This window comes from Patiria miniata, unplaced genomic scaffold, assembly GCF_015706575.1.
Source record: "Patiria miniata isolate m_02_andy unplaced genomic scaffold, ASM1570657v1 HiC_scaffold_13, whole genome shotgun sequence".
Lineage (NCBI taxonomy): Eukaryota > Metazoa > Echinodermata > Asteroidea > Valvatida > Asterinidae > Patiria > Patiria miniata.
The window spans coordinates 6506529-6516229 of NW_024037051.1; the positions used below are offsets into that span (position 1 = coordinate 6506529).

At 44.2% G+C, this 9701-nt stretch overlaps 2 protein-coding genes across 2 annotated transcripts; one reads left to right on the forward strand and one right to left on the reverse strand.

Moving 5' to 3' along the window:
- Nucleotides 1-342: 342 nt before the first annotated feature.
- LOC119721087 (protein phosphatase 1 regulatory subunit 27-like) lies at nt 343-2995 on the reverse strand. The gene has a single exon (XM_038190983.1). It carries the CDS (start codon nt 1458-1460, stop codon nt 741-743), a length of 720 nt encoding a protein of 239 aa, XP_038046911.1. The 5' UTR covers nt 1461-2995; the 3' UTR covers nt 343-740.
- A 1942-nt stretch (nt 2996-4937) lies between these two features.
- LOC119721535 (trichohyalin-like) lies at nt 4938-9257 on the forward strand. The gene is made up of 5 exons (XM_038191614.1): nt 4938-5833; nt 5970-6151; nt 6258-8264; nt 8417-8623; nt 8910-9257. The coding sequence occupies exons 1-5, from the start codon at nt 4938-4940 to the stop codon at nt 9203-9205; spliced, it is 3588 nt and encodes a 1195-aa protein (XP_038047542.1). The 3' UTR covers nt 9206-9257.
- Nucleotides 9258-9701: the final 444 nt, after the last annotated feature.

The following is a 9701-nucleotide window of genomic DNA, read 5'->3' on the forward strand; positions in this document are numbered from 1 at the left end:
GCTTGTAGGTCTATATCACGAAATAGTGCGGGTACCGTCACATTAATACTGCGGTTTTCGCACATGTAATTGTGTAGCTGCATTAAAAATTTAAAATTCTAAATGACGTGTTCCCTTTTACTTAAATAAATATAGGAACCAAATAAATAACACCCTAATTTCCTTTCATCGCAGGTAATTTGAATACTCTGGTCATATACGGTGCTTGTTTAATTACAGCTATGGAAGGCGATACTTGCATTCATTGCAGCACATTCCCGATGACATAAACATAAATTACCAAAGCATAACCTAAACGTGGCGCTTCGTGTATACTGCTCATTTTTCACTCATAAAACATGTACTCAAAGTGGCTTATTCTTTGGCGAAAAAAAAACATATGGTCGGTTCCATCGTAATAAAAGCAATTCATGTATTGTTAATGTAGTCAAGGAAAAACTTCTCAACATTTTATATTAATACCGAATAGCCATTTTTTTTGGAGAAAGGTATAAAACATGGTCGGAGATATCGATAGGTCCATAATAATTTATCATTGAGATGGTATCTTTTTGAGAATATGGAGATAATGTTCGAATTTCAATCCATGAATGAGCAAATACTATATTACAAGTCAATCTATTGACCTGATTACCTATTTTCGTGAGAGTGCTGTTCTTTATAAAATAAAAATATACATATTATCCTTCATCGAAGAAAAATACTTATTAGGTCGGGGTACAGACCTCAATCCACATTCATCATTGCTCATCATTCGTTTCCTCTTTATATCGTCTACCACGCCCCTTTAACCTGCCGTTTAGTTTCTGGTGGTCGGGATGGTTACAATACTTTTCCAGAGCATACTGCGCCCATTCCACGATTTTCTGCCACACTGAGTGGCAAGTTACCATAAACCGTTCGCACAAGTCGATGAACCGGAAAGCGAAGCCGTACTTCTCCATCAGTTCCCGTTGCTGGACCTGTCTGCACATCTCCCGCATGATGAGGTCGGCAGTGACCAGGTCCTTGGCCAGATCCAAGGGGGACTCCCCGGACAGTGTCATGGCCCACAGGTCGGCGCCGAAGATGATGAGCAGGCTGGCGATGTTACGGAGACCGCAGGCCGAAGCGGTGTGGAGCGGGGAGTAGCCGTTGGCGTCCTGAACGCTCGCGTCGGCCCCCTGGCACAGCAGTAGCTTGACCGTGTCCAGGTTGCGGTTCAGGACACCCTGGTGGAGGGCCGTCAGCCCCGCGTGGATGCTGGTATTCAGATCCAGCTGCACCCCGTGCTGGTTCAAGATCTTGACCAGCTCCGCATTGTCCTGCTGCTGGACGGCCGACATGAAGCGGACATCGGGAGGGAAGGTGATGTGGCGACAGGTCATGAGTTCCAAATCCTCGTCTTCTTCCGAGTCCAGGGAGGGGCTAGGGTAGGTGCGATATCTCACCCTGCGTCTCTGCATCACTTTAACCTCCATTTATCACTCGGCACAAACTGTGGGATCCGTATATCACGTTTCCACTTGAATTTCCCCTGCCTGAAAAATTACACAGATTGCATGTCATATTGACAGAACACTCACCGATGACTCAAGCATCTTGTTGAGCACATACACACGATCCATCGTTTTAAATCGCTTATCGAATACAACTATTTGTACTTCCATTTACGTTTTCTGTGACAGAAATATACGCTTCAGGGACTGAAATACAGCCCATATGCTTTCTGCAAATTTGTTCCATTAATAGCAGATCCATCAGCACACCCACATGAAACAAGAATCCTTCGTGAGCATACACCAGTTGGAGGGTCCATGACACACATATTCTGGTATTTCCAAAGCAAGCATTCGTTTGTGTTGAAAATCTTCGGTAATTACCAGTGATGGTTGCAAGGCATCGGCGGTACGGCAGTAAAGACGTGCATTAGTGCCATGTCAACTCCCCGCTCAGTTGGAAGCTTGGTATAGCTTTTTACGTGTGCGCAGGGTAACGTTCATGTACAGTATGACTACAGACACTACTTGAAACGCTCCTACCCTACTCACGGAATTCCCGTGTGGGCTGACCTGCCTATGACACGCGTTCGTATCGCATCCTGGCAAAGATTTCTATCCTACAGACCTTGTGTACATGTATGCATTCATCGTTCAGTCAACGACATCACTGAGTAAATGCAGTCCTAGTCTGTGTATGACATTCATAATGTCGGTAGCAAATGTTGATCGGATTCCTCAGCGGACGTCAATAAAATAATGTATGCCACTTCGATTTTCTCCGATAAGCACGCTCCAAACCCGATGCAAAGGAATTATCATAATGCAGTACGACAGAATTCATATTCTTGAGATCTGTTCCCGTGCCAGCAATGTTCAGTTTAATTGCCTGTCCCAGGCCAACACGACAATGACACATTTTTTGCTTCTGGCGCAGTGCGTGCATACAAATCAGTTAATATGGCCTTTTAGTATTACCGTTTCCTAAAAGCAGATTTTGTTGCCTTCCTGAATCGCACCACAGGCTATAGGCCGATACGCAAACACTGTGACAGTAGCATTTTCCATCGATATGAGAGTTGATGCTAGGCAGAGTGCAGTCCCCACTTTGTGCCACAGGCCTGTACTACTTGACAAACCCTGCATAAAGTCGCCTCATCTGACGACTGATGCTAAGTACACATCCTGCATACGAGTCCTTAGGTTGATTTGACCAGAAGTGCTGTTCAACGGAACATGCAGAACTCGTGCTTCCAATATTAACAGTCACCCCGTGGCAGCCAAACATCAACCGGCTCCAAATCCTCCCAATCAACTACTGCAGAGCCTTCCTTCCTGCGTCCTGCCTGAAACTGAACTCCGACGAAAGTGAGTTCTTAACGGCAATGCCAGCAGAAACGTGTTAGTAACGGGCAAGATAATAAAAAGTATACCAGCAAGTATCCGTCATATGCTCATGCGTATGAAAAGGTCGCCTGTATAGAATTTACCGTCTGATATCAAACTGAAATCCAATATCAAAATATGAGTGTGCAATACTTTCTTTTTTTTTCTTTTTTTGGGGTGAAGCGTGACGAGGGAATGCAATAGACATCAGCGGGGACAGACTTCAAGTGCTGCCGGGCAGCTCGTTCCGTTGCCCCGTTGAGGCCTACGCCACGCGCCAGTGACCTGTCTCACCCCGGGCCTCCCCGTACGAAACCTCAAGTACGAAGCACGCGTGTTGTCAAGTGTTCTACATTTTAATACTGACGTGCTGGGGGAGGGCAGAAGCCAAGTCTCGGTCCTCGTGGTTTATTGCGCTTTCTCTCTTCCACATAGTAGTGGGCCTATATATGATCATACATGTACAAAGAACAAGCTTGAGAAAAAAAATAAGACATCCAAACCATTTATGTGGCCCTGGATCTGCTTGAGAAATGCCAATAAACAAGTAATTTTAGCTTTAATACACACTGCACTGAATGCATTAAAACTCTTCTCTGTGTTGGTATAATAATGTCAAAGTGTCATTAAAAATAACCTATCACAAGTTCGTTCTTCTTCTCTGGAAATGTCGCGAAACACGTAAGTTAAATCACATGCGAATTAAGATGAATGTCAGATAAGTTCTTTTTTTTGGTGCATTTGGCCAGAGCTATCAAGATAAGAAAAATTGCGACGAAAATCGTTAATCTACCACCCGAATTCAGTGGGCCTTTAAAATATTAAGATATTTCACACGTTCTATTTTATTTACATAAATAAACCGGTAAACATTTGCAGTTGACACATTACATGGTACACCTGTCTCGATTTCCGTACGGAGGTCCAGTATGAGTATGTGCTATATTTAGACCGTTCGAGACCACATACTTTCAGATGTTCCTTCAATCATTCAGGCATTCCCGCCAGTGATGGGTTTGACCCAGGGGTCATACTACATTGGAAATGCAATATCCACATTGCCAGTCACTGCACATTGCCGCAGACGTTTACAGACATCGAATCGAACAGACGTCGTAAAGCTAGATTGTTCGCTTTAATAGTCCCGCGGCCCTGCGCTCGTTTCCTGCAGTTTTTAAGTTTCATCCACGCAATGTTTCTTCTCATTCCCCCATTTGGATAGACGTCCGATCCGACAGTATAGCTTTTAATGTTTTCCAAAAACTTGATCAATTTCAGGAATAACCGAGGGAGTTCTTGAAACACATGCAGCATATTAATTCAACGATAAAGTATAGGCGCTAGATGGCGCTGTTTAAGCCGACCCGCGTTTGGGATGGATGTGGTATGGAGAAGAAAAGACATCGCGGAACGCGCTTTTGATTTCAGCAATGTTCAAAATAGACGGATCCACTGAGCGAATTGGGGTCTGAAGTAAACTTCGGTTATGTGCGGGTAAAACATTTTGGATAGCAATAGATAACTTTACAGTGGATTTAAGTGAGGGGTATCATTGTTCGTCAGTTTCTTACGAACAATGATGCGTTACATCCACAAATGAAAAGCACTGCGTGCTGAACCAACCTGAAAGAATTTTTTTGTCTCTCTCATATAAAGAAAAAAAACCGCACATTGGCAAAAAAATCTAAGCGAAACAACAACATAATTATCTGAGAAAAAAAAAACAACTAAAAACAAACATCCTCAACACAACGTGGTCTCTATGGACCTTTGGATCGAGGTTATAGAAAGCCGGACTGGATTGTATGTAGTAGCCCAAAAACTGCAATGTGCGTCATGCAGTTGTTCGCATTGTGACGTTTGTCGAGCGCCACCGCGCGTTTCGTTGGTTTCCACATGCAAATAAGGATTTGTTTTGTTTAGCGTCCACACGTACACGTATGTATACGTACCGCACACCTTCAGATCGTATTAAGTTATTCTGTGATCGAGTTATCAAGCGAACTGTTCTCAATCCAAAGCGATTTTGTTTTTCGATATATAGTTACCAACAATTGTACATTTTCGGAAGCCATGAATTCCGTTATTTGCAAGTTGTTCAACTTGCTTGTAGTCATCCTGGCCTGTTACAGCAGTCTGTACCTGTCTGGCTGTGTGCTCGGGAAATCTCCTGTCTCTCTACCTTGCCTACCAACCATCGTGACATCTTGGCAGACAGGCAGTGTCGTCATCACTGACGCCACCGATGACTACTCTATCAACGATGAGAAGTTCAAGTTCTACCGAGGACTCTCATCTGTATGGGCGGAACTTATCCGCTCCTTCCACCCAATGCCGTCACAAAGTAGCAAGCATGCCGCCACCAATCTGTCGCAGGACTTCATTTCCGATGTTGTCCATTTCCTGAACTCCTGTTGGATGAATTCAGATGCCCAAGCAGCGATGATCAGCCTAGCTACTTGGTACCTGTCCGTTATGACTCTCGTTGGGATTGCCTCTCGGGTGTTCTCGTCGCGTCCTCGTCAACCGGCGGGCCGCCCATGCAGAGACTTACGTTTCAAGATTCCCGGACCGTCTTTCTACAATCTACGACGTGGTCCGGTATCCGCATCTCCGCACCCACACGTGTCCTGGCACCGTGTGACCTACCTGGGCTTGTACCCCATCTTTGGGGTACCACTGGGTACCTGGTGGATCTACAGCAGACCCACCATCCACCCATCTCAGTTTGGTGCCTCGTCTGTTCCATGGTCATTGGCAACTCATCTTCTGAACCTGATCGAGTCTCTCTCTGCACGAGCCATCGAGATGTCGGACCAACTGAGCATACAATTGCCGTTAGCCATCACCAAAGGGCTGGGGTACTTTGTTGCTGCTGCCGCCCTGTGCCTCAGTTACCTGCTGGTGTTTGTTGCCTTGTCTCTACTCATGCAACAACCCAAACGGAAATACAGGCTCACTCATGCAAGGTAAGCCGGAGGAATTTTTGTTCCGGACTCGATATGTAATGTTGCCTCCGTTTGATATTCCATAACGATTTTATGAACTTTATCATCAATATTGTTATTCAGTAGGGGGACACTAATTTGTAATTCTGTTGTACAGGCACACGTTCAGCAATGTGCGGGCAGGATGGACTGTCCGAGTGATGACAAACTGGTTTATCCGTGGGATAAAGACTGCATTGAGATTTGTTTGCCGCGGTATCTTGTTACTCCTCACCTCCTGGACACAGTTCCTACCTCCTTATAATACCCCCAGGATCTCAGATGCAACACTCCTAAAAGGTAAAAAGTGCAAAACATACTCGTCGTTTCCTGATGTAACGCCGATAATTGGTGTTGCAACAAACTCAGCACGTCATACTTCATGCATTTTTTTTTTCATTGGCAGGTTCCACTATTCGCAAATGCCTAGACACGCACAAAACAAACAGCGACGGCAAGAATTTTCAAGTGAAGAAAATACAAGACCAGAAATGTCAGCTTCCACAAGTGGAGTCGTCAGAAAACAACACACTGTTCGAGCTTAGTGTGCAACAGGTGCACTACGATGAAACTGAAGATACTTGCAAAGGTTCTTCGGAGAAGCCGTCGTCCAAAGCCAGAGATGATGCACATTGTCAGCCAACAAAGAACGAAACAGCAAAACAAACCGAAGGACTGTCAGAATCGCCGAACCGTCAGCTTGTAGATCAGAATCAGACTAAACTTAGAGGACAGTCGATTCTTATACTTTCAGATCTCTTTGAAAACTGTGGTGATGACAGCCATCCAAACATTGAATTCCAACAGCCAGCACCCAGAAAGTCGTTGTTCCGAAGAATGGATGAAGTTCAACAGCGTTTACAAGCAAGGCAGGAGGAGCAAACAACTGTCCAACTGGAAATCGAAGATGGAGAGAAGCCTGAAGCTCAGAGGCGGGTTCAGGAGCAAGAAGAGACAAGACAAGCGCTAGGGACAAATCAACGGGCAGGTCAGAACAGAACAGATGACAAAAATCAACAGACCGAATTTCAGCAACCTTCACAGAGAAAGTCGTTGTTCCAAAGAATGGCTGAAGCTCAACAGCGTTTACAAGCTCGACATGAGGGGCGAGTAGACCAACAACAGAAGGGTAGAAGTGAGGGTCAGAGACATTTTCAACAACAGTGTCTACAAACTGCAACTGAATCGAAAGTCCTCGCTCAACTGGAAACCAAAGATAGAGAGAAACCTAAAGATAGCGAACAAGTTGAGGAGCAGGTTCAGGAGCAGAAAGAGGCAAACGAAGCCTCGGAGATTCAACAACGGGCAAGTGAAAACAGCCCAGGTGACTGTGAACTCCAGCGTCCTTCACAAAGAAAGTCGTTATTCCAAAGAATGGCTGAAGCTCAACATCGTTTTTTACAAGCTCGACGGGAGAGGTTGGTACACAAACAACCTAGAAATCATCTTCAACAGCTGAAGGTTAGGAGAGAGGGTTTGAAACATGCTCAACAGCCTCAGGGACTACAACGAAAAGATGAAGATCGTGAACAGACAAACCTGAAATGGCAAAATTTGAACACATCTGGGAATTTTCGCTTCAACACCTGGAACCATCCAGAGCTTCCTTCACTGGACAACCACATCACATTCTATGCAGAACAGAAACAAAAGGAGAAGGTAGCCCAATCCCTCTCAACTTCTACAGCAACTTCTCGGAAAGACAATCAGAGACAACGAGAAGCTCAACAACGAGTAAAACTTGAAAAACAACACAATGATAACCAACATACAGAGTTGAATATGCAAGATATAGACAAAGAAGGATGCCTGCACTTCAATTCATGGCACTGTCGACGGTTTCCTGCCGTAATCAACCTCCTCACTGTATTTCATCAAAGATATGCAGAGCATAGCATAGACAATATATCAAAGGTCGATGCTCACGGGAAGTTCGTACAACAGAAGCTACGTGAACAACAGCAAAAGCAGTGTCATAATAAAGAATCAACAGAGCCCGAGGATGAAAGTCAGAATCACTCACCACAAGGAAGACTTCAACAGCAAGAGGACCGTCATCGACAACTCGGCGGACTCACACGGCAGGCTGAGTCAAAGGGCAAGACATGGCTTCAAAAACTGGCTGAAGCTCAACAAAGACAGGTTGCAAAATCTCGACACGAGACAGGAACTGAGTGTCAGTGGCAGGCAGCACAAAAATACCAAAAGAAACTTCAGGAGCCGATGGCTGCGAGTCTCGTACAAGAAGAGGTTCAGCAGCAAGAAGACCTTCAGCAACAAAAACTGCCTGAAGTAATACAGAAAACTGAGTCAAGAAATTCGGCAAAACGACAACATGAACTGACACAGAAGTCAGCAAAGGAACAACCCGAAGCAAATCCAGATCAGGGAGACCAACAGGAGCTTTGGAGAGGTATGTCGGAATTAACTTCCTGTATAATTTTCTTTTCAAAACTACATCACAATGATATCTAATTAAAGAAGATCGACTATTATTTCATTTTCTCCATACCATCATCTCCACTGATTAAAATAATGTGTTTGTTTTCTCTGTTGTCTGCACAGCTTCTCAGTCTCCCAACAATCAAGATATCAAGCAAGAAATTCGAACCCGGAGACTATCAGTACGGTTTGCAGACGATGCATCTCTGAAGGAAACTGCCTTCATCGTCAAGAACCCGTCAAGTGAAATCGTCAGTTACTCCGTCATTAAGCCGGATAGTTCTAACTCCAAGGCAGAGTCATCGTGCCACACTTTGAAGGGAATTTTGGGTTAGTTTTGGTTACAAGCAAATACCTCTCTAACCAAATCATGACTTGTACACAACCAAAGAATCAAATCCAAAGATAAGGTGAAACGACTGTGGCATTGAATTGCCAGTCAAACGTCTTACCTCGATAATGTAACAATCGTATGTATAGAAACACAAGTTGATTATATGATGACTGACTCGTCCAAGCATAGCGTAATATACTTACTCGTGGTGAACGTTCATCTTTACGCCTGTTAGAGAAAATACTCTCCACCTTAATTCGATACTTGATATCATTTTACCAGCTGATGCCAGGCGTCAGCGTCGGTCTTGCCCTCGACCTTGGATCGACCTCCCCGCCCTGCCCGGCGGTCAACGCAGAGCGCAACGGAGAGCTATCGTGGCCGTTTTGGACGCTGAAAGATGCCGAGCTTGGGCGCTAGAGTTGGAGAAAGAAACGAGAGCTGAGGCTCATCATCAAGAACATTATCAACAACCTGAGACACTCAAGACCGTGGGCTGGCGGCAACATGTGCAGGTTCACGATGGTGCGTTCAAAATAACAGGACAACAGCTCTTCCGTGAGGAGGTCGAGACTTAGAAATGAAGACAACACATCTTCGAAGAAGCATACACAAATGTCAAAATTGATTGAAGTGTTGTGACGATTGAAGTCTTCAGATACCAGGTGTCGTCCCTGCTGATTATGCTTTTCGTATCATCTCATAATGTTTTATTGTATTGCAGGGAAAAACCTTTAGGTATAATTTATAATGTTTATATTATGTGAATAAAATTGAAGCTGCCAATTTGACTCATGTTTAAGCAGAACTAATCGTATTAAAAAGTCATAACGGATCGATAATTTCTGATGTTCAAAATTGAGGATTTACAACTGAACACAATGCATCAGTTACGAAGTGTAATGCAATGTAACTATTATAAAAACGTTGTTAGAAAAATAAAATTTGAAACTCGTGCAGTTAAAGAACAAAAGCTGTCCTTTGGGTTGAACAAAATTATTATTTTGTTTACAGTACTGTATTGTGACGACCTGCAGTCGTCCCTCGCTACGATGTCATTGTTCATAAATAGTC

Excerpts from the sequence above, each read along its gene's own strand:
- LOC119721087 (XM_038190983.1), bottom strand. The coding sequence starts at position 1,460 with ATGGAGGTTAAAGTGATGCAGAGACGCAGGGTGAGATATCGCACCTAC.
- LOC119721535 (XM_038191614.1), top strand. The coding sequence starts at position 4,938 with ATGAATTCCGTTATTTGCAAGTTGTTCAACTTGCTTGTAGTCATCCTG. Across the intron at positions 8,265-8,416 it reads CCAACAGGAGCTTTGGAGAG|CTTCTCAGTCTCCCAACAAT; the intron begins GTATGTCGGAAT and ends TTGTCTGCACAG. Across the intron at positions 8,624-8,909 it reads CACTTTGAAGGGAATTTTGG|CTGATGCCAGGCGTCAGCGT; the intron begins GTTAGTTTTGGT and ends TCATTTTACCAG.